Here is a 25,724-nt window from a genome sequence, read left to right on the forward strand (position 1 = left end):
CCCCATCGCCCTAAATATCCACTATTCATGCTTCAAGATTTAGCTCAAATGTTTCTTCCCTAGGCAGAGTTAATTCTCTGTACTTCCCATACTCCTTGAAATATGCCTCTGTTATATTTGAAAATACAAATACTGTATCACAGAGTCTAAAAATTATTTAGGTCCCTGTTATTTTCAATAGACTCTGAACTACTTAGAAAGCCTCCCCTACTGCACTTCCACCCCAAGTCTGGCACATAGTAGGTACACACTTTCTGTTTGTTAAAACAGTAAACTGCATACATATACTATAATTTCAAAGTGAAAAAAATTTTTTTCTAAAAATAGTCAAGAATTCCAAACGGGGTTTAAAGTATTTTTACCTCTGCAATCTCTTGATGTAACAGGCTTTTCCTGCTTAAAATATCCTCTTTCTCCCAGCTCTCTGATCCAAACTCCAGCCCCAGCCCACCACCACCACCATTCTTATTTTGGGTAGTAAAAATCGTATTTCTACTCTGAAGTCATTGGCAAAAATCCAGCTTTGCTCTACGTTTTCAAGCTCAGAGGAAGGAAGAAATGGGCACAGCTTGTGCAGGTGGACCATCACTGGGGCCTGCGCGGCCTGTGGGGCATTTCAGCCGCAAAGTAGAATGGAGAACTTTGCCATCGTGTATTAAAAATTCACACTGGGTGACAGTAAATTCATGGAGATTTTGTTTTCATTAATTCTTATGTCAAAAATCAGTCACTATTTAACTCCAATTTTCCTGCCAAGTGAATTATCCTGTTGAGTAAAGAGAAAACAATAAATTTTTAAAGGCTCTTTAAACATCCAAAGAATTTGTATAACGTGGATGCTGCAGTCTATATCCCTTCTAGTTTTTGAGCAGTCATGTTCCTTGACTAGCAAAAGAACTGAGACCTCAAAAAAGATTTTAGCTTTATAATAAAACAAGTTCAAAACAAAACATGATAGATTTTAAGACATGAGTATAAGTTTCTATGTCTACGATAATTATCTGTAACTGGCAGGCAGTTATCGTAAATGACTTTAACATAGGGGTTTTCAGCCAGTTCAAGATTTTATTTACCTTTTATTCATAAACAGCATCAGTGTTTTCCCTTTTGAGAAGAGATCACTTCTGCTATGCTGATAACACACATGCAGCCAAATACATACACACCAGTAAACTCAGATCCCAAGCGGTGACGCTCTTGCTCTTATACTAAGGGTCACACCACCCCAGCCCCAGATCATTTAAGAGGTCTCTTCCCTTGTGCTGACCTTCCTCCTGAAATATCCTAGAACCACAAATCTAAGATTCCCTCTTCCCTGTCCTTAGAAGGACTAGTGTGGTTTTTTTCTTTAACTTTTTATCTCGTTGCCTTGTCCTCAGATCAACATAATCCGAGGTGTACCTGCTATATTTGGATGTTGTCTCTACCTGGGTCCTGATTTCATCAGATGATTGAATCTAATCAGTGATTGTACTTTAGCAAAATAAAATTCCTCCTAGAGTTGGAGATTGTGAGACAAATGCTGTTGCATCTTTCTCTTAAGCTTGGATATTTCCTTCAGATGCATGTTGGTTTACTTCACTGACCCCTCTGTCTAATGTTATCTTTCCACCTGTGCTCTGAGTGGCATGCCTATTTTGGAGACCTTACTCTGTCACCTGTCTGCTTTTATTCCCCACTTAACAAGTTTTTTTCCCCAACTCTGTCTATTGACACTGACATGTGCCCATTCCTCCTGGACCATAGCCCCTTCTAACCGATACCCTAGCCTGCCTCACTCTCCATAATTAAACTCCTCAAGGGTGAGGTGGCCACATTTCCCTGAGGGCTGTTCTCACCTCAACCCACTGCAGTCTGGTTTCTTCCCCAACGCTTCTGCCAAAACCACTCTTGCCAAGACCACCAACAGCCATTTTTTTTCACCATGAGTTTTTTACCACTCCCCCAGCCCTTTCCCATCTTTCCTGTCTTTCTTACTTGGCCCCTCTGCAGACTTTGACCTGCTGACCCCTCCTACGCCATTGGAGCACCCTCTCCTCTAGGCTCCTTTGGTTCCCCATCTCCTTGTTCTCTGACGGCTTTTCTCCAGGCTCCCCTGCAGGTTCCTTTTCTTTCCCTTTCCCTAATTCCTTGGTGTTCTTCAAGGTTCTATGCCAGGCACCCTCTTCCCTCCCCTCCTCTCTTCTTCTCACTCTGTCATTTATCTCTCCACGATTATATCAATTAGAAAAATAAAAACAGAATCTGGATCCTACGACAGGCTAAGTATGCTGAGGCAGTCAATACCCACCCCACACCGGGACCCAGTCATTTCTCACTCAGGCTGCAATTTCCCAGGATTAGGCACAGCTCTGCTCCAAGTCCTCTCCACTCTGGAGCCCAGTCTCCACGCAACTGCAATGAGACTTTGCTAAAATACAAATCTGACTGTAGATCTACCCTTTTGCAAACTTGTAGGAGCTGCCCATTGACAGCCAGGTCGTATCCAAACTCACCATGGCTCAGATTATATCTGGCTCCTGCTTATAATGATATCTTCATCTTTCACCAAATTCTAAAACTCCTACATGCCAGCCCTTGAAGGCTAGTTGTAGTTTCCCAAACATGGTTAACCCTCTTCCCTGATGGTCACATACATTGTTCTCCGTCCTGCCCCTGGGATGCTGCTCACCCTATCTTTACCCTGGCTGACCCTTCTAGTCCCTTGGATCTCTGCTTGTATTTCTCATCTCCAGCAGAAGCATGTGCGAATTTCCCAAGACTGAGTTACACGTTTCTCCTCTGTGTTTACATAATACCTGTGCTCACCTCCGTCTCAGCACTTAGCACACTGGATTGAGGGGCCTTCCCCACCAAACAGAAAACTCCTTAAGGACAGGGCTAGACCTTACTTCTTGTATCCAAGTGCTGAACCCTGTCCCTGGCACATAGTAATAGCTTGATAAGTAACTGTCAAATGTGTAATTGAGGAGTTATGTGAATGATCGTAACATTTAGAGACCCTAGGTAGCTTACCTTTATTTGGGTAGACATTTGAACAAGAAGCAATGTGCTGAGAGTCTAGACACCAGGGCTCCTGGTCCATTTTGCCTCTAACATGTGGTGGCCTTGTCAAGTCCCTTCACTTTCCTGGGCTTCAGGCTTTTGTGTGTAATATAATGAATGGAACAAGTGAGCCTTAGCTGAGGATTACCATTCTATTACTTTAACTGTGTTTCTTTGAGATCCATCTTTACATTTTGAGGAGCTCTTTTGTTTTTATTTTTTTTGCATATAGATTGTTTTTAAGATCATCTGCAGTCCGTAAACTTAGTCGAATATATGTTATTCCACGTACAGACCCTAGAATAGCTACTTTGACTTTTCTGACTTTGTTGGCTGTTTCAGCGTTGTCTACACATGGCTTTACTTGTGTGTAGGAATATGACATTGCAATACATGCAGATCCTACATTTATAAATATAAACAGACCCTACAGTTTATGTAACTGTCCTTCATGCTGAGTGGTGTTTGACCTACATAAATCATGTAAGAAAAAAATACCTTGCCTTCACCATCTATCCTTCCAAAATAGCAACACTATCAGTGTACTTCTGTGTGTCTTGGTTTAATACACATTGTACTTTGCGCTAGGATTGGACCCGGCTGGCCCGTATTTCCACAACACTCCACGTGAAGTCAGGCTGGACCCCTCAGATGCCAACTTTGTTGATGTCATTCATACAAATGCAGTTCGCTTCCTCTTTGAGCTTGGTAAGTTTTTTAACATAAACCGAAACTACCCTGAAGCACAGAGGGCAATTTTAGAAGCGTTTATGCTGGTTTTTTCTACTTCAGGTGCTGGAACTGTTAATGCTTGCGGTCACCTTGACTTTTACCCAAATGGAGGAAAGCACATGCCAGGATGTGAAGACTTAATTACGCCTTTATTTAAATTTGATCTCAATGCTTACAAGGAAGGTAAATACTTTCTAAAATATGAGAGCCACTGTTAGAAATTCACTCAGCTCCCGACCTGGATAGAATCCACATCCTTTTGTATATGATATAAAAGTACACTTTAACACAAAACACAGTTGCCTGTGTGAGGTTCCCATCAGTCGTGAGATCTGCAAGGTCAGGGTCCACATCTTGGTTACCTTCCTATCTCCAGGGTTTAGCAGAATGTCTAGCATGTTGTGGTCACTCAATATGAACAAGGAGGATGTGTTCATTCCTCCAACAGATATGGACTGAGTAATTACTGTGTGCCAGACATTATTCTGGGAGCAGCAAATATAGGAATGTATACAAAAGACAAAAATCCCCCCCTGATGGAGCTAATATTCTAATTTAGTGGGAAAACAACAGTAGAATAAGTGTTAAGGAGACAAAACAAAGCATGTAATGGGAATATGATGTGTTGTTGACAGTGGGGGTGAAGTAGGGGGAGGAGATTTTTGATGGAGTGGCCGGGAAGTTTTTACCGAAAAGGTGACCTAAATTAGAATTAGCCATTCGAACACCTGTGGAAAAGGCATTCCAGGCTAAGGCATTGGGATAGCAGGTGCAAAAGGCCTGGGGCAGAAGCCTGCAAAGTTCATGGCAGTGAGGAGCCTGTGTGGCTGGAGTAAAGTGAAAAAGAGGAGAGTAGCAGGGCATGAGGTTAGAGAAGGAGCAAGACAGAGGGAGATAATACAGGGCCTCATGGACTGTAGTAAAGGTTTCAGCTTTTACTCAAGTGAGATGGGAGGGGAGCCCTGGGAGGATTGTCAACAGAAGAAAGACATGGTTTGACTTTTTAACAGAATCAGTCTGGATCACAAATTAAATTAATCACAAATTACATAATAGTATCTAACCTTTTTTTAGTGATTTCCAGTAAAAATAATAAGGTATTTAGTTATAAGACAGGAAAAAGTTATTTGGGAATTCCATTCCTCCCTGTCTCTAAATATCATCATCGTGTAAATAATGAAGTATATCATTTGTAATATATAATAATGCACAGTAATATAATATATCATGATACGGTAATAAACATCTGGATGATTCTAAATATCCCACCACCTGATCCCATGTGGTCAGAAGATCTAGATGATGTAATTATTTGATCTTCTATTGGCTATTTTAGAGGAAAGATACACAGATCATGACATTGAGAGTAACTTGAATTTCCTCTTCACTAGAGATAAATTATAGTTTTAATATCTGTTCTGAAAGAGTAAGTGTAATTAGAAATATCTATTTGCAAAGACTACTTTAAAAGAACTTGTGAATCTACAGATACTCAAAATGAGAATTAAAGCCAATTTCACCTAGTGCAGATAAGCAAAACTCATTCAAAAAAGGTCTATTATAAAATTTAACCTCTCTTATTATTTACCATATTATGATTTAAAATTATTTCTATTAAGGTGAAATATAGATCATAAGACTCCTTTACATAACTATATTAAGTGTTCTACACTGAGCACTTGAAATTCTATAAAAGAATGAATTCAAATAAAATATACATTTATCAAAAGCTACCACTTTGAGGCATTATAATTCTTAAAACGTTATTGGATTAAAAGCACATTTATCATTTATGTTAAATCTTTAGATGAGTTTTAAGCTTCAAGATATTCTATTTTACATTATATTTATTACTAAGAAATCATTTACTTTTAAAATTCATAGTTCCCCATATTCTAATAAACCATCTTGTCTAAATCACAATTAACAATGAATATAAATCTGTATATAAAGAAACCTGATGTAAGAGAAGTCCTCCTTTTAAAAAAACGATGCCAGTTCTTGATCTCTGCTGACTGTGTTGCATTTCTGAAATGATGCTGTCTCAGTTATATTGCATAACAAACCACAGTGGCTTAAAAGAACAGTGATTTTATTGCCCATGGTTCTGAGGCTCAAGATTCAGGCAGAGTTCTGTTGAGATTCTCCTTTGTGATATGGCCACTGGGCTACTTTGTGTGATTACATCCACCTGAGGGCTAAGCTGGGTGGGAAGGTCCGAGATGACTTTCCACGTCTGCGATCTTGGTACCAGTTCTCCTCTCTAAGTGGTCTGTTATCCTTCAGAGCTTCTCTTCCCAGCCAGTTCATCTAGCTTTCTTAACATGAAGGCTGAGTTCCAAGAGAACAAGAGTAGATGCTGGAAGGTCTCAGAAGACCAAGGCCTGGAACTTGCACATTGTCAGTTCCTCCACATTCCATTGGTCAAAGAAGTCACAAGACTAGCCTGGAATCCAGAAGGGCGAAAAAGAAAAGAAAAGAAAAAGTAAGAATGGTAACATGATATTGCAAAAGGATGAGGCCCTAAGAAGGAGTGATTTTTGGAGGCCACTATTGTAGTTAAGTGATTTACCACATATACTAAAACCTGGTTTCTCAAAAGCTAGACAAGCTGGGTAGGTCATTGGGAGAATAGTCCATGCCATACAGTAAAAATGTTGTTACGTAAAGTCAAAGACTGTTACATAAGGTGAATGACTAGAATGCTATGATAATTTCAGAATGCACAAATATACTTAGATTTCTTATTTATTATTGTAGTAATCCCAACTGTTAGTGACAATATTATGCCCATCAATGACAAAACTAATTTGTCTTTAGCATTCTTTACAGTACCTCCCACCTGTCACACCTTGAAGCTCAGCTGAAGGTGTGCGCTGGTTAATGTTGCTGGCTATTTGTGATTGAACAGGAGGGAGGAGTCGTTACTGAATAAACAGGGAGACAGAACTAATTGGTCTGAAGCGGAGATGCTCTGTGCACAGTGATACTTAAAGCTCTTAAGTGCTTATGTCAGAGACCTGGGAAGTGTTAGGGACATTAGTGTCAAAGCATAGCCACCTACATTTGCATATGTTTATTTACCCAGCTTAAATGTTTCTTTAAATTCACACAAAGAATTCTTTGGTACAAGAAAATGATATATAATATTGATAAATATTGTACGATATCCAAGTCTACACACAAGGTCTGGTGACCTTGACCCAAGTCAGGAAACTGACATTTAAAGTTACTTTTTCTAAGAAATGGTTCATACTGTCAGTTATCAGTTAGTCAGTTCATTGCTATCAGTTAATTGGAAATTCTTTCCACAGAAGTGTCTTCCTTCTTTGAGTGCAACCATGCCCGAAGTCATCACTTTTATACTGAAAGCATTCTCAATCCTGATGCATTTGTTGCTTATCCTTGTAGGTCCTACAAATCTTTTAACGCAGTAAGTAAAGCATTTTGCCATTAAATGTAATTAGCAAGTCATTTTTTGAAGCATGACCAGCCAACTAAAAATTAAAGCTTTGAGTATATGGGAAAAAATGCATCTGCCATTTTGGGAAATAATAGATTCTTTCTGTGCTGAGTACTGAACAGTAGCTGGCCCCGCTGGAGGGCTTAAATAACTAAACTAACTATTTGTATTCTGGTTGTTTCAGCTCTTTTGAAGATTATATCCAATTTTGCTTTTTTGGCCATTTGTTATGCAGTAATTAAATGCTACTATGTAACAGGCACAAGTCCAGGGCAAGAATTTTTGTGTGTATGTATTTTAAATGTCATTCTCAAAGATGCCCTGAGAAGGCTGAACCAATCAATAGCTACAGTCAAACATATTACTATTTACTTGGAACATGAAAAATATTTTATTAAAATTTAATTATTTATACAGAGCAGAACTGAGGTGTAGAGAGCTCATGCAGATCAATATATTACAAAATACCAAATCTGATTTTGCTTGAGTCATAAGGCACATAGTGCCAGATCTGCGTTGACCATATTTTTCATTTAGTTATCACTATGAAAGGGAGGAAAAAAATCTATTTTTTATGGGGAATAGAAAGACTTTCCTACTTGTGCTTCAGAGACCTAATGCCTAATGCCTTATCAGGGTAGAAAAATGTGGGGTTTCCAGCTGAAGTGCATTGGAAGTAGTAGCGTTTTGTGAATAAGTGCAGTGTTGGGACAGGAATAAGCATTTCCCTCCTGTTCCAGAGCAAGGTGAGTGGGTGCCCTCAGGCCGTCTTCTCAGGTTCCTGAGTCAGTTGTCCTAACTCATAACCTGGCTGGTGAACTGCAGTTCTCAGAAAGCTTGCCAGCTAAGCACTGGCATTCCCCCAAAACCTCTTTCTCCCCACCTCCTCCTCCTCCTCCTTCCAACCCCAGATGCTACTCTAAGTGGCCAAAGGGATCCTGACATTTACGGTACCGAGGCAGGTAGAAGCAGGTTCTCAGAGTCATGGTGTGTTCAGAGTTAGTGGGGTTCAATCTCCCAGACTGGAGCACCATAAGCTCCCAAACCACATAGACGCTAATTATGGCTACAAACTAGAGAACATCGAGTCAATTTCCTTAAAGTGTTTCATTGTACTTTACAACAGTCATAAAAATGAGATGAAATGAAATAAAATAAGGAGGGATTTTAGTGCCAGGAGTTCATATTCTTGCTCCATCACTTGCTAGACGTGCAACATTGGACAAATTGTTTGCTTCTCAGTGTTTCTGTTTCCTCATCTGTCAAATAAGGAGACTAAAAGCATTATAATAATAAGGGACTTTGTGAGGATTAGTTGACTTAAATGCATATAAAATGCTTAGAACAGTGCCTTGCACATGGCAAGCACTTAATAAATATGAGCCCTTGCTATTTTTGTTAAGTGTTTTCCTTCATTAAAAATGGGATTTTAAATGGGATGTTTTGCTACAGTTCTAGCCTAAATGTCCGGTTTATAAATCTAAAAGTTCAAAACCTAAAATAGCAAATATTCAAATACTGCTACCCAGATTTTTTTATTAATATTTTGTTAGTTTTGCTTTAGATTTTAATTCATCCAGATAAAATTGAAGTACCTTATATTCCCTTCATGCTTTCCCCTAAGGAGGAGTTTGAAGCAAATCAATATACGGACTAAATAAATAGCATCATACTGTAAGCGTCTTTCTGGATTTGCTTCTTTTTAAATTAAGTTTTATAAATTTAATATCTACATTGATGTATCTAGATCTAATGTATTTATTGGGTAAGAATCATTCACAATTGTTTTATTCATTCCCTTACAAATGTGCATTTTTATTGTTTCGGTTTTTGTTATTAAAAGCAATTTTGCAATAAACAACTCTGCATGTCTCCTTATGTACTTGTGTAGAAATTTCTTTATGGCATAGAATAGAAGTGAAGTTGTCAAAGCATATGTGCATTTCCATCTTTATTAGACATTACCAAATGGCTGTCTGCAATGTCTGTCAATTTATATTCCCATAAGAAGTAAACGAGAATCCCCCACTCCGTGTCTTCACCAAAACTTGGTATTGCTAGTTGTTTTAATTTTTGCAAATCTGCTGAGTATGAAATTGTATGTTGTCTTAATTAGCACATTTCTGACAACTAGTAAGACTGAGCATCTTTTTACATCGTTATTAACTGTTTGAATTTCTATGGATTGTCTACTCATACCATTTACTCGTTTTTCTAATAGCCCCTTTTTCTTTTCCCTTAGTTGTTTTTGCTTTGTTATGTTTTGTTTTTGGAAACAGGCAGAGTGGTCTGTTAGGCATTCGAGTCATTTTTAAATGCATATACTTTATTTAGATTCCAAAGATTTATTATAGTTTAATGATATGTCCTGAGTCTATGGAAGGTCAAGACTTTCTAATTATGCTTCTAATTATTTTCTATCACCAGGGAAATTGCTTCCGTTGTCCCAAGGAAGGTTGCCCAACGATGGGTCACTTTGCTGATAGATTTCACCTCAAAACTATGAGGCCTAATAGAGCATATTATTTTTTAAACACAGGGACTTTTTCCCCATTTGCCCGTAAGTATTGTAGCAAAATTTTACTATAATGCTTTAAGGTACTTATCTTTAAAAATGCAACAGTTTTTACTGAGTGTCTACTAAATAACTGGGTATTGGGCCAGCCCCTGAGGATGCAGTGAAGAGCAATACAGAGGGTTGAGACCAGAGGGAAAGCAAACAAAATCTCAGTGTCAGTCTTGAGTAATAAACTTCCCACTGGAAGACATTCAAAGGAGGAACTTCCACAACCAGGTCAGAGGCCCCTTCTGAGGGAAGATGATTTCTAAGCTGACTGCTAAAAGGTGAGTAAGAGGGAGAAATGGAGTCTTCCAGGCAGAAGGAACTGTTTATGAAAATGCCTGGCGACAAGACAGAGCTGGAACTAAAAGAAGAGCCCCAGGAGGAGAGTCATGTGAGACAAGGGGGAGAGGAAAATGGGGTTGAATAACCAAAGTAGGTGCCCTGCGGGAAGTTTGGGCTTTCTCTTCAGACTAATGAAAAGCCGCTGAAGGGTATTAAGATGATCAGATTGGTTTTTCAGAAAAGTCTCTCATGGATTAGAGAGGGGACAAGATGAGAGCACATGACCTGTTAGAACAGCTGCTGCCTCACTGCTCTGTGAAGTGATGGATGTGTACCTGGTCTTATTGTGGTAATCAATTTGCAGTATATGTATATCAAGTCATCAAGTTATACACTTTAAACTTACACAGTGTCTCATTGTATGTAAACTATATCTCAGTAAAGCTGGGAGGAAAAAAAAACAGTTGTTGGCAACAGTCCAGGTAGAAAGGTAGAAGTGGGGAGATTACAGAGATAGTTAGGAGGGACAAGCAAAAAGGAACTTGGTGAATGGATTTGAGGGATGCAGAAAATGGAGAAGTCAAGGGTGATTCTGGCTGGGTGGGTGATGTGCCATTCGCTGAACTTGGTAACACAGGCAGAGAGGCTGGCTGGGAGGAAGTTGATGACTCAGTTTCTAACATGTTAGGTCTGAGATGCCAGGAGGACTCGGGAGTGTGCAGTTAGAGATAGGGGTCTCAGCCTCTGGAGAGCGCTGTCACTGGTGTGCTTGAGGAGAGTGAGTTCAGTGGAGGTGTGATGGTGGAAACCATTTGCAGTGAAATGAGCCGAGGAGGGATAGAGATCTCTTCGGCAATGATTAACTCATGAACTGAAAATTCTCTTTGGTAGATTTTCTCCTTTTCAGATGCTTTTCAAACAATTTTATGAAGAATTACATTTTTTTCAATGTGTTACTAAGCGTGCAACAATTCCAGAATTCAGAATGAAAGGGCTGTTTAGCTCTAGATTTTTTTTTTTAAGTTGCACTTGACCATTTGCAAGGGATCTATCCTACTGGCAGGCTTTGTGCTGACCCAGACCTGTGTTAACTGAGTATTCCTAGCACATATCTCTGCGGGAGAGGAAAGGACAATTCACTTTGCCACTAAATCATTTTAAAAGCACAGACATTGCTCAGTTGGCTTTCTAAATGTTTTCTGGATTAGTTGTCAAACTACGGCACATTAAAACTTGGCTATGGGAAGTATAAATGCCACAGAATACAAATTTGAATGAAAGAAGACATGCATTTTTTTTTAAGTCATGAACACGTGTGGAAAATTAAAGAATTTTCTCTAAAGATACTATTAAACTATTTACTTCTGCAAAATCAAAATGTGAACATTTATATGTTTTTTGAAATGTAGTTTCTCACCAAATTCACTCGAGCTATATGAAGTTGTATTTTTTTCATGAACATGAATAGCCCTGATCCACTTTAACCCTGAAAGTTGTATTTACATTAAAGTAGCCAGGATGTCATGCTTTTCACTTGTTTTTAATCCTTCTCTCTCTCTCTCTTTCTCTCTCTCTCTCTCTTTCTCTTTCTCTATTTCCAGGTTGGAGGCACAAACTGTCTGTCAAACTCGATGGGAACAATGTCACTCAAGGAAGTATATTTCTCCGTGTAGGTGGAACCACTGGGAAAACAGGGGAGTTTGAGGTTGCCAGGTAGGCAGAGACAAGGGCCTGGTAGGTAACAGTGCTGGGCGCTCAGTTTGTCTGGCTCAGTAAGGCTCAGCCCTTTCTTTTCCTACAATACCACCAGCTATCATGCTACTACTTTATGTTTTCCAAATATAAAATAGAAATCATAATTTCTATTTTCTCTGCTGTTCCAGTCACAAACAGAAAATGTTAGGACATGAAAATATGAATCTGTATAATAAAGCAAGTAGAAAAAAATTGACAAGAAACAAGATATATTTTTAATCCAGTCCATTAATGCTATATGAATTTGGGCATATATCTTTATTTGAATAGATTCCATATGAAATAAGACATTTATATAAATTGCCAAATTTCTAATAAGCTTTCTAAGTAGTACCCACAGATTTAGGATATGTGTTGGAAAAGTCAAAGGTAGGAATAATTCAGTAGAGAATACTGTGCATCTTAGGCTAAAGTCCGCCATCATGAGTTTTCCTTAATCTTTTCTTTGATCAGATTTAGCATTTTTGTATTGACATCTTTCACTTCTGTTGCTTAATTCTGCCATTTATTTCAGAATTAACATTATACGTGCTAATTAGATGTTACCATTTTGCAAATTGATGAATGGATTATATGTTTTGCCTTTGTGATTTACATCATCTTCAAATACTGGGAAGAGTTATGAAGAGCAGAGATTTTATGGTTAGTTTGTCAGTTGAGGGATGCATTATATGAATCACTCTGGCAGCATTTGCGCTCATCGTCTTGCCTTGATGCAGCTGCCTGTGAAGACAGACGAGTTCAGTCAGTGATGATCTGGATCCTGGCTCATGCGCAAAGTCCAGCCAACCTTTCTAGACGTGCCTCCCACCATTTGGCTTTGTTCACCTTTAGCTCAGGCAGGTTACTATGATTGCGTCACCCAACATTGACTGGATCTTACCCTTTCCTCCCTGATTTTACCATGCTGTTCCATGTTCCAAATATCCTTCCCTGTCTTAGCATGTCTCATGTCCACTTACCTGTCATGTCTCCAGTAAGCTATTCCCCTGAGAATAGTTCAACACCATCTTGTGTCTATGGCTCTGAGGCCCACAGTGAGGCCTGCCTGTTGTTTGTGTCCTGCACAAAGGCAGCTGACCTGGGGCAGGTGGGAATGAATGTGCAGTTCCTGGCCCTTCTAAGATTTGTGAGAATGTTTTGACATCTCTCTGCTTCTTTGGCTAATGTCTAAAGAAGCTGTTTGTAATGTCCTTGCATAGTTTTCCAATCTTCTTTTTTAGGAATAATTAAGCATTTCAGGTCCACAGTAGATGTCTCATCTTGAAATGAAGTCCGCTAAGGGAGCTAGTATGCTAGTCTATTCCTAGTCTTCAGCCAGGCTTTGAGAGTGTGGCTTCTCTGTTGATTGTACTTTAGTTATTTGGGCTTCCAGTAACACTGTCACGCAGGGCTACACTGCGTGTGCACTGAGTGACAACAGTTCACGTAGCAACGAGGAGATTACCCTTAATAACCTGGAAGAACAGCTGTCTTCTGGTAATTAAATCAACTAATTCTACATGTAATGGAATAAGACAGGCCCTAAGAATAGCAACATTCATTCATTCATTCAGCAAACATTTAAATGCCTGTTGTATACCAGGAATTGTTCTAATTGCTGGGGAGACAGATAGGTCCTCCTCTCATGGAGCTTATCTTCCAGTTAGAGGAGACAGATGATATATTAACAAAGGAATAAGAAATAGCAGGAATAAAGAAATCTCATCTGGTCTAATTTTGGCTTGCATAAAATACACCTTATGCCTCAAGATAATTCACTTCTCTTTGCTCTGTTGCCAAGAAAAAGAGGGTACTGGGGAAAGAGTAGGAGAACATTTTGGTTAATAAAAAGGAAATTTTTTTTCACCATTGTGAGCTGATTAATAGGCTTCTCGTTTTTATATCAGTTTTATGTGAATTTAGTCCATCATTGACAGTTTGATCATTTCCTGGTGTCAGTAAAATTAAATGTCTGATACTACAAAACCAAGACCAGATCTTTCATTATGGAGAACTCATCAAGGTAAGTATCTGTAGGCATCCCCTGAAAATCAGCTAGTCAAGCTTCCCATTTACCTCACCCTTCTTTCAAGCTGCGAAACCATGCTATTCTGAGATGCTGACCAATGTCAGTGGAAAGAATAAATCTCCTATAAGCAAATGCCAAGGAGATACAACTTTCTCTTCCATGGTACACGCACAGAGATGTTGTCTTTCACTTCAGCATTGTGAAGTGCATACCCAGTGCAAGCTTGTGAGTCTTATTTTTCTGTTTACAGTGGAACACTTAACCCAGGCATGACTTACACAAATTTAATTGATGCAGACATTAACGTTGGAAACATAACAAGTATTCAGTTCATTTGGAAGGAACATTCAATTTTACGTTCTCAGAATAAGTTGGGAGCAGAAATGGTGACAGATATATCTGGAAAATATGCATATAAGTAAGTCTTCCTTTTTCCTTTGCATTTTCAAACATAGTTTAAATTTTATAAACTACTTAAAACCCATATATAATTTGAAATTTGTCACTAGTATAAAAATTCATACATCTTGAAATTTTGTAATTAAGAAAAGCAAAATCGATATTTTATTTATAAAAGTGTTTATAAAATAATAACTACTCATGAAATTAAAAGATCTACCAATGTCTCCCCCTCCACACACCCTGGAATTGTATTAATATCCTCTTTTCCCCTTTTAAAATTTTCAGATCTACCTTCTGTAGCCAGAACATTATGGGACCTGATATTGCTCAGATCCTGAAACCATGCTAATCCCAGATATAATCTTGATGGATTTATTTAATGGGAGCAATGGGAAAATTAATCTCTTTCCAGCTGGTGTCCAGACCAAACTTGGCCCTTGTAAATGAGATAGAAAGGTACAGTTGCCTTTTTTCTTTATAGAATGTTTTTCTTATAAACTTCTCTATGTGCCTTAAAAACAGACTACGCCCTGGTGCAGAGTACAGTACATGATCTGTAGGATTCTGGGTATCAGTGACAAAACAGAGCTGGGTTGGAATTCCCCTGAATAAGAGGAACTGATGCAAGTGTAGTGTCAACTCATCAGTGAAAATGAGCCTCTGTCTGGTTGAGTGTTTGAAGTACCTTTTAGAGTATTTCCAGGTGGATTAATCATTCTTCTAAAATGACTTGAAGAATATTTACTATGTTGTTGAGTCTTGCCAAGACAAGTTATGTCTGTAGTTCATAATATATAGTAGATTATAACCCTGTGGGTTGATAACATCTATCGATTAATAATGAAAACTAATGAGAGCACATCAGTATTTCCAGGGTGTCCCTTGGTCTTCGGGGGGTGTGTGAGGTAAGAGAGATTTGAGAGCGTATCTGTGATGTGAGCATCAGTTAGCAGTGGGCCCTAAGGATCACCACCCACTTCTTCTAAAAGCCCCCTGCTGCAGGAGACTCACTTATCTCCCTGGGCCCTGAAGGTCCTGTTGCAAATTTGTATTTAGCCTAAAGGCAGCATTTCATTTGTAAGCATTTAACTCTGTCTTTATAATAACAATATTGTAATATTTAAATGTGTCAGTTGTGTTTTTTCTTTTATTTTGCTTCAATTTCTTCTAATTCAGTTGTCCTCATCCAGTGAAAATGAGAGTGTTTTTATTTGCTCTGTTTAATATCACTGGGCTCAGTGTTTGGCCCATGGCACTGTGCTACAAATATTGTTGAGAAGTGATGATAGATATTTTGCAGGGGGTTTCTCGATTCTCCTTGGTGCCTCACTGCCAACTGAACCTAAAGAGGCCAACAGGTGGACATGAACTTGAGTCTTTGCAGAAAGCAAAGAACAAAATGGGGTGACTTTCCCATTGTGCGCGGAGGAGGTAGAAGGTTGTTTGGAGCACAGGGCTTGGTGGAAGGAGAGGAGAGAAGGACACATTTGGCATGATCCATCTAAGTGTCCTGCCTCCCTAGTGGCATATCAGCCCAAGGCCCAAGCCAGCCCAGGAGCTGGTTGGCCATGAGCAGCCCCAGTGGGAGGATATGAGCCCTGCTGAGTAACTGTGTCGCCACACCACTGCTGCTGAGCAGCCTGGCAGTGGAGCCAGCTCATGGCTCTGGGGGAGGAGAACCACCAGTGAGAGCAGCTGCCCCGAGCCTGCACTGCTGTCGGCTTAGCCCTTCTTCCTTTAGGAGGGGCTTGCCCACTGGGAGGAAGAATTATGGATTAAAATGCTGCATTTGGCTCTGTGAGTCCTGGCCTGCTTCCTTGTCCAAGGGGTCTTTTGGCTGGCTGTTTCTAAACTTGAAAAGACAGACTATAGTCAGTTAACTTCTGGGAACCCTATGTTAATAAAGTATGGCCTTTCTGTCCCATTGTTCTTAATATCTGTCCCCTATTTTGCATAATAAGAATGTTGTAAGGATGAAAAATAGTGCATGGACTATCTCAGCAGATCCGGAAGTTCAAGGGCACAGCATTATTTTCTGTGTGTACTGCTGCCTAGGAAAGTTCTATAAAAACAATTCCCTTTCTGAGTGCCTTGCACTACTGTGCAGAGTATTTGGGACTAGCAAACAGTGGGGTGAAGACTGTAAGAAAATTCTTCTTTTTATTATTATTGAGTTATAGTCAGTTTACAATGTTGTGTCAATTTCCAGTGTAGAGCACAATTTTTCAGTTATATGTGAACATACATATATTCATTGTCACATTCTTTTTCTCTGTGAGCTACCACAAGACCTTGTATATATTTCCCTGTGCCATACAGTATAATCTTGTTTATCTATTCTACATATGCCTGTCAGTATCTACAAATTTCGAACTCCCAGTCTGTCCCTTCCCACCTCTCTCCCCTCTGGCAACGACAAGTTTGTATTCTGTCTCTGTTTCTGTTTTGTATTTATGGTTTTTATTTTTTGTTTGTTTGTTTTTTAGATTCCACATATGAGTGATCTCATATGGTATTTTTCTTTCTCTTTCTGGCTTACTTCACTTAAAATGACATTCTCCAGGGACATCCATGTTGCTGCAAATGGTGTTATGTTGTTTTTTATGGCTGAATAGTATTCCTTTGTATAAATATACCACATCTTCTTTATCCAGTCATCTGTTGATGGACATTTAGGCTGTTTCCATGTCTTGGCTATTGTAAATAGTGCTGCTGTGAACATTGGGGTGCAGGTGTCTTTTTGAAGTAGATTTCCTTCTGGATATATGCCCAGGAGCAGGATGACTGGGTCATATGGTAAGTCTATTCCTAGTCTTTTGAGGAATCTCCATACTGTTTTCCACAGTGGCTGCACCAACTTGCATTCCCACCAGCAGTGTAGAAGGGTTCCCTTTTCTCCACAGCCTCTCCAGCATTTGTCATTTGTGGACTTTTGAATGATGGCCATTCTGGCTGGTGTGAGGTGATACCTCACCATAGTTTTGATTTGCATTTCTCTGATAATTAGTGATATTGAGCATTTTTTCATGTGTCTATTGATCATTTGTATGTCTTCCTTGGAAAATTGCTTGTCTAGCTCTTCTGCCCATTTTTGGATTGGGTTGTTTGTTTTTTTCTTATTAAGTCATATGAACTGCTTATATATTCTGGAGATCAAGCCTTTGTCAGTTTCATCTTTTGCAAAAATTTTCTCCCATGGGTATAGAGGGAATATCTCTCTTCTGCTTCTTGAGCAAACTGCTATTTATACTGAAAAGTGACTTCCAATCCCATGAGCCATTACCTCCCCTCCTGCCCGCTGCCCTCCATTCATACTCATGCCTTGTCATCACATCACCTAGAGGTTTCCCTCTCCTGCCACAACTGCCTCCCCTTCAGGCTGACCTAATGACCTTGTCAGACCTCCTTTTGACTTCTGATCCATTACCCTTCAACCGCACCAATCCACTCCCTTTCATACCCAGCTTAAGTTGCATGATATTTTAGTTCAGTATGAATGCTTATTAACACCCTAAACTCCCTGTCTTGTTGGTTTTTTTTTTTGTATCCTGTAATGCTAAACCTCAATCTAAGTGCACCCAGTGTTTCTCTTCCTCTAGGCCTGCACCTCAACAGTTGAGGGCTACTGAGATAGTCACATCACAGAGAGGACGTGTGTAACTATAAGTTGGTCATCAACACTGTCCTGAAATTCTACCTATTTTTGGCTTTTGGTTTTTTTCTTATCTCCTACCCCAAATACTCCACCAACTTTATACAGAAAACAGGGGTGATCAGAGAGCACATTGCTCCTAGTTTTGATCCAAACATATCAACTACCTACATCTGCATCCATTCTACCCTTTTTCTTTCTAGTAGAGAAGCTGCCCCTTCTCCTGTCCAAAGCCAATGCTTGCCGCTATGCGTTGGATCTCACTCTCTCCAGCTTTCCTGTGATTCCTGTCCTACTGGTAACATTTTCTTTCTTTTACACATTCAAGCTCTCATTGCATCAGCTTTTTAAAAGTCTAAGTTGAAGCCATTCTCAACCCTAGATTCCCCTCTAGTCCCAGCTAACCTGCAAACAGCTCTCATTTAGATTTCCAGTGACTGCCAGTTAGTAAGTTAAAGTTTTACTCATCTATTCCACCCCTCAGCAGAATTCAGCACTGTTGTCAACAACTTCCTACTCTTTCCGTTTAAAATTAAATTATTTTTTCTTTTTTACTTTTTATTGTAAAAATTTTGTAATACTCACAGCAGCAGAGAAATTGGTTAAATAGATCTCCCAAGTATTTGTCAGCCAGTTAAATAATTTTCAGATTTTGCCAATTCTGTGTTATAAGTGTGTACACAAACACACACTGCCTGTTTTTGTTTTGTTTGTTTTTACTGGAGTATTTTAAACCAGATTCTAGATACAATACTATCTTTCCCATTTACACATCGGTATGAATCTCTATATAATAAATTTTTTTAATATAACTATAATATCTATTTATAAAAATTAACAATAATCACTTTAAAGTGAATTTAATATTAACTAAAAGAATTAACAATAATTCCTTAATATCATCTTACATTAAGGTTGTTTTTAAATTTCCCAGATTATTTGTAAAAAGGTCTTTTGGCAGTTTGATTGTTTAAATTGAGATCCAAGCAAGATCCACAAATTGCATTTTAAAAAATATTTTACTTATTTATTATATTAATTATTTTTCATTTTGGTGGGAGGCAATTAGGTTTATTTATTTTTATAGATACTGGGGATTGAACCCAGGACCTCATGCATGCTAAGCACACACTCTACCACCTGAGCTATACCCTCCCTCAACAAATTGCATTTGATTAACATGTCCATAAGTCTCTTTTCATCTGTAACAGTCCCCCATCACTTCTTCCACACCAGTTGTTAAATAAGCCAGGTTACTTGTCCTGTAAAATTTCTCATATTCAACTGATGGAATCTCCTTGGTGTCATTTAGCTCCTTTCTCTCTCTTGTACTTTTCCTGTGGTACTTAGGTTGAGACACTTGATGGCATTCAGGTTCCTGTTTGATGAGCAGTGGGATTGACCCCACTCCATGCTGGCCTGCAGGGTGGGCAATTTCTGCACCTTACAGATCTCAAGTTAACTGGCAATCTTTTTTAAAAAATTTATTCAGAGAATTATGTATATACTAGCACTTTATGCATTTGAAAGGGCTGTACCAACTGGAGTTGAGTTGTAGGTAAAATAGAATGTTGGATGGCTTTGAATCTAATTGCTCAATGGCAGGCTAAGAGGACACAGGTGCCTGGAAGAAGATTTACAGAGGTTTGTGCTCTAGGAGGACTGGAGGAAGGGAGCAAATTGAGTAAAGTTCCAATTACGAAAAAGGCATTGGACTCTGCACTCTGCCTAGGGCTGGATGAGGTGGATCATAAATGCTCTTGCAGAAGCTTAGGAAGAATCAGATACCCGGTTGAGTTGTATGTCTATTTCCCCAAGCTCCTTAGATCAGAGTGAATAATAGAAATTACCCTGCTTAACAAGGCCTCAGGTTTTGTTGACTCTGCAACTCTTTAGAGCAAGCAGAGGGCCTCAGGAACAGTATAATTTATTCCAAGTTATTGTTTCCCAGCCTTTTAAAACCTAAGCTCGTGTTAGATAAACATAAAAATCTCATGTCTCTCCTGGGGTCTTTACTCCTCCACCTAGGAAAATCAATCTTTTTTCATATATCCTCTGGCCAAAAAGATTTTGTAAATCTTTGCTTTCTGCAGAGTGTGTAATAAAAAATGACAGGTGTGCTTTGTGCTGTGTTGTGTTTTTTTTTTCCCCAAAATACATACTTATAATACCAGATGGGCTTCTTGATTTTACACATGATTCTCTAAGAGTTCTGCTCTAAATGATTTAAGTCATATACTCAGGAGAGCAGAGTCTCTCAACTGGATTTCACTCCAATATTAGAGAATGTCTGAATGTCTGTATAGATGGGCCAAAATTTTTGGTAAATGCTTTCTTCCTTATGCAGCCTATTTTCAATGTTCAAGTTTTGCAGACACTTAACCTTTACATAGTCATGTGTTTTTCTTTTCTTTTCATAGGCTGTTTTTCATTCATTCATCTAAAGAAACATTTATTGAGTAACCTTTGTATACCATGCATTGTGCTAAGTCATGAGGTTATATGAAAACCAAGAGATAGTCTTTGCTCTTGAGATATACACAGCATTGCAGAGGGCATGGGAAAGGACAGACACCCTTGATTATAATAACTCATGACAACAATTGTGATAGAAGCAGGTGCAGGGGTGAGAGTGGCATAGAAGAGAGCCAGCCTACTCAACTACTTCTGTGACCTTCACTCTCCACTATTGATCTCCTATAAAACGAATCATGAGAGAGAGAGAGACCGGTAGGTTTTCATTTCTGAATTCTGTGGTTACCATGTATATTGTTATAAGTGATTCCATTTTGGAATTCAGTGTACTTTATTTTCCCACTACCTGTGGTCCTGGAAAAACAAAACTGACATTTCATTCATCCATTCACACATAAATCTATCCATCAAAGATCTATTGACTGTCAACCGTGGCCAGAGGAGCAATAATTTCCTTGAGGGTCCCAAGAAGAGGGAGCAAAGGCCATGCCCAATAGATTTAAGATGATGCCAACTGGAGCATGACTAATCCACTCATCTCTGGCTCGTCTAAGACACAGTCCAGTGGTCCTAACGGAGTCAACTGCAGAACAGTGCCCATGGATCATGAAGACAGATGCAATTACCAAACTTCAATCCATCACTTAGGAATAACCACAGCAAACCTAACATTTAAAATAAGAGAAGTGTGAGTGTGTGAAGGATGAGAATGCCACTCAAAAGTAAAGGAAGCACCTTTTTTTCCTGACTCTTAACCTCAAAGAGCATGTGGGCAGCAGGTGATGCCTCTGGACACCATTCATTTATATGAGAGAGACAAGACCAAAAAGCTCTTTGTTTAAATAAGAACTCTATCCAAATCACATACTACAAGCAAGTGTGAGAAAAGGGAAGTGTCAGTGATTCCCTTTTGGCTTAAAATGAAAAGTTATGCACATTGCTAGTTCTTGGAGAGCAGAAAGGAATTTAACTTTTATCTCCACAACAAAACATTTCTAAGGCAACCAATCAGAATTAGACTTTTTACAGGAAGACAGTTATTTTCACACAATATTATATCAGTATTTACTTTTATTATGCACAATGCCATTTGCTTTTTCTCCGAAGCTGCAGGGGGAAATGCAACATTTTTTCTATGTTACTTGCAGAGATTTCTTTCACCAGCACTTAAACAAAGGCTCATGGATTTTTCAAGGCCAGAAATTGTTAATTCCATTGGTTATCACCAAGAGAAAAAGGCCAAAACACACAACTTGGAAAAAAAAAACAGCAGAAGACAAATGAAATGTGAGACACATACTATTTTGTGCCAGCAATGCAAGTGATGTTTTCTGAAATCTCAGAAACAGAAGGTTATTTATTTTTGAACTTCCAAAATATCTTAAAACTTAATGTGGTGGATAGAGCATGGAATTATGAATTAGAGAATCTAAGGCCTGGTCCTGATTGCAGATTCAATTAATGAAGTGAACTCAGGCAAACAGTTTCTCCTCTTTGAGTCCCAATGTGTCCACCTATAAAATGAAGATAATATTTATGATTATTGGGACTGCTTTCTCATTCTGAAATCCTTTTTGACTAATTAGGTGAGGATCTGCATACATGAATGAGTGGATAGATAGAGAAATCAATCAATAAAAAATAAAATTTGGATTTTCTTGTATGTTCATAATTCTCCCCAACCATATAAGACTTTAATTTGGTATCTGTATGTTATTATGATGTACACTGATTGTACCTAATAAATTCATGTTTTCTTAAAGCTTGACTGGTCTTTTTTATTGTGGAAAGCCTTGCTTACCTGAGTTTAATGTATTTATTTATTTGGCTGCCCTCTAGTGGAAGAATAAGCATATTGTATCCTCCAGTGACAGCATATCTTCAACAAACCACTGTACAACGTTGTATGCATTTTTAATGAATCGAGCCTCTATGCTATAGGCAGTGAAAATTTTAGTTCTCAAGATCTCAATATCTCACTCTGGTTAAGTGCACTCCAAATTCTGATTTGGAACCAACCTTGAAATTTAAAAACAACAACATGTATAAAGTTAGAAAACCATTTTAAAAACCTCCTCTGAGCAGTGAACTGTTGCTCTTGGAGGAACAGTGTGCTTTGGGTTACATAAAACATAGAGGACAGTCCATTTTGTTCACCAGATGCATGAATTCATCCGAGAAGAAGGAGAAGCTTGAGGTCCTGGACGGTTTGCTGATTTGCTATTTCCCCGAGCACAGATGTCAGGTAGGACAGGGGCTGTGCCTGTGGAACCGCGAAGGTGAGCACTAACTATGATAGTGATGGTCCAGCCGCACAGGATACCTAGGGCGTGGAAGCAGAAACGGCACACATTGTAGATGTGCTTCAGGTGTCATCAGGTTACATAAGAACTTAGGGGCCCTACTCACTAACTTGTTTTGATGTAATTGCTGTTGGCGTAGTAATCAATAAAGATGTTTCTCTCCAGAGATTGATTTCCCCTTGGTTGAACAGCACCCAACATTGTGTGAGCACAACATTTAAGCTCTGTCTACAAACCAATTTAACACAGTTAAACGGTCAGTTTTATTTTTAAAAAGTGACAAAAGCATTTTAGTCAAGCAGCAAAGTTAATATTTTTAAACAATTTTACCACTTATTGATTCAAATTTAATATGTCAGTGCACCAATTCATCCAAAATATAACATTGGCTATATATGGAGAGAGTGTTATGGAGAAAATAGAAAGCTAGAAAGAGATGTGGATACAGGAACCCCAATGTTCACAGCAGCACTATATACAACAGCCAAGACAAGGAAACAACCTAAATGTCCATCGACAGATGACTGTATAAAGAAGTTGTGGTATATTTATGCAATGGAATACTACTCAGCCATAAAAAAGAATAGAGTAATGCCATTTGCAGCAACATGGATGGACCTAGAGATCATCATTCTAAGTAAAGTAAGCCAGGAACAGAAAGAAAAATACCATATGATATCACTCATGTGTGGAATCTAAAAAAAAGCAAAAAGAGGACGCTAAAGAACTTATCTACAAAACAGAAACAGACTCACAGGCATAGTAAACAATCTTACGGTTACTGGGGGAAAGGGGATGGGAAAGGATAAATTTGGGAGTTTGAGATTTGCAAATGTTAACCACTATATATAAAAATAGATTAAAAAAACAAGTCTCTTCCATATAACACAGGGAACTACATTCAATATCTTGTAATAACCTTTAAAAGAATATGAAAATGAATATATGTATGTATTTGCATGACTGAGACATTGTGCTGTACACCAGAAATTGACACATTGTAACTGACTGTACTTCAATTAAAAAAAGGAAGAAAGAAAGAGATGTGGTAACTTGAAGGTCACAAGGATAAATAACTACCTTGATTAGTATTTTATAGGGCGGCATTTGGTGTGGTAAGTTTCTACAACAACTCTTCATATTAAATTTAGATTACTCCTCACAGCAAAAGGACAATGGGTAGCTCTATGACAATTGATATGAAAGATGCATTTCCAGTTTTATGTAACTATGGGAAAATGTTATGATTCATCAGTCTTTGTGGTGCTGATACTTCTTGCATTGAAGGGGACAAAACCTTGACATTTCTTTGTAGCTCTTGTCATCTGAGTGGCTCATGTTTGCAGGACTTCTCTACGCCTTTAATCCTCACACTTTAATCCTCCCCTTCTGTTGTTCACTCCATTGACCACAGGCTGGGCTGCCACACTACTGGGGAAGTTAGAAGGAGGATAAATGGGGCCAGTGTGTGAATCACATGTTGGTAAAAAGAGTGTAACCCAGGCCACTGTATAGGACAGAAGACTCCAGGGGAGGGACTACCATGGTTTGCTTTAATTTAAATTTCTTTTTAGTGAAGTAGAACAAACATACAAGAAAGTGTGCAGATCATAAACATACAGCTCAATGTATTTTTTCAAAGTAAACACACCTATGTAATTTAAACAAAACAAAAAAAAGAACATTAATGATATTATAGAAATCTCCTTTGTGCCGTTCTAATCATTATTCACCCAAAAGGTAACCACTATTCTGATTTCTAGTACCCTATGTTACTTTTGTTTGTTTTTATTAATGTGATATAAATGGAATCAGACAGTATTTATTCATTCTCAGTGTGGCCACCATTATGTCTATGAGATTGTTGCAAATAGCAATAGTTCAATCTTTTTCAGTGCTGTGTAGAATTCTTTTGCATGACAATTTTATATGTACTTTCTACAGTTGATGGACACTTAGGTTGCTTCTAGTTTGAAGCTATTACAAATAATGCTTCTGTGAATACTTTTGTATGTATAAATACTTTGAATGTATGTTTTGGGTGTATTATCTTGAGTTTAAGCCTAGGAATGGAATTGCAGGTTCATGAAGTGTTCACAAACTCAGCTTTGCTAAGTATTGCCAGGAAGCTCTCCAGGTGAGTGTAGCCATTCATACTCCTATCAGCACTGTTGAGAGTTCTTTTTGCCCCACATCCTCACCACACTTGGTATTATTGTCAGTCCTTCTATCTTGGCCATTCTGGTGAGTGTGTAGTGATAGCTCATGTTTGTTTTAATTTGAATTTATCTGATAACAAATGATACAGAAACACCTTTTTATGTCTTTATTGGGCATTTACATATCCTCCTTGGTAATTATTAAACATTTATGCCCATTATTGATTTCTCTATCTTTCCATTTTTTCTCATTGATTTTAAGAGTTTTTTTAATATGTTCTGGATATTAATCTTTGCTGGATATATGTATTACTAACATCTTATTGTCAGTAGCTTGCCTTTGCTTTTTTGCTTTCTTAATAGTGTCTTTTGATAAATAGAAGTTCTTAGCTTTAATCAGTTTTTAATTCAACCTGTCAGTCTTTCTCTTGACAATTACATCTTTTATGTTCTGATTAAGAAATCCTTTACTATTTCAAATTCATGCAGATAAGAACCCTTGTTATCTTATAAAAGCTTTAGTGTTTTATTTTTAAAACCAAGGAATTGATATCTTAGTATGATGTGAGGTAAGAGGAAGGTCCACTTTAAGATGGATATTTTGTGGATACATTCTTGAAAAGATCACCTTTTCCCCCATTGAATTGCATTGATACTTTTATCATAAACACAATGATTTGCATATCTATAAGTTTGTTTCTGGACTCTTCTGTTTCATTGATCTTTTGGTCTATCTTTGTTTTCATTTTATTATTTTAATTACTGTGTCTTTATAATTAATATTGACATCTGGCAGTGCAAGTCCTCCCAACTTTGATTTTATTTTTCAAGGTTGTCATTACTCTTCTTTAATCCATCTTTTCCATGTAGCTTGTTTAGGGC

General features: G+C 38.3%; 1 protein-coding gene across 5 annotated transcripts in view; it reads left to right on the forward strand.

Annotated features, from left to right (window-relative positions):
- PNLIPRP3 (pancreatic lipase related protein 3) overlaps positions 1-25,724 on the forward strand; it is a 76,763-nt gene that overhangs the window by 48,989 nt on the left and 2,050 nt on the right. For 3 of the 5 annotated variants that reach the window (XM_072971965.1, XM_072971966.1, XM_006200182.4), the window contains 7 exons: positions 3,634-3,753; positions 3,838-3,960; positions 7,092-7,210; positions 9,668-9,800; positions 11,687-11,798; positions 14,102-14,269; positions 14,539-15,367. In XM_072971965.1, coding sequence (XP_072828066.1) covers positions 3,634-3,753; positions 3,838-3,960; positions 7,092-7,210; positions 9,668-9,800; positions 11,687-11,798; positions 14,102-14,269; positions 14,539-14,602 — 839 coding nt within the window. In that variant the 3' untranslated portion in view covers positions 14,603-15,367. Of the gene's footprint in view, positions 1-3,633; positions 3,754-3,837; positions 3,961-7,091; positions 7,211-9,667; positions 9,801-11,686; positions 11,799-14,101; positions 14,270-14,538; positions 15,368-25,724 lie in introns of those variants that run through there. The other 2 variants (XR_012077617.1, XM_072971967.1) reach the window with 2 other exon arrangements.

This window comes from Vicugna pacos, chromosome 11 (genome assembly GCF_048564905.1).
Source record: "Vicugna pacos chromosome 11, VicPac4, whole genome shotgun sequence".
NCBI classification, from domain to species: Eukaryota; Metazoa; Chordata; class Mammalia; order Artiodactyla; family Camelidae; genus Vicugna; species Vicugna pacos.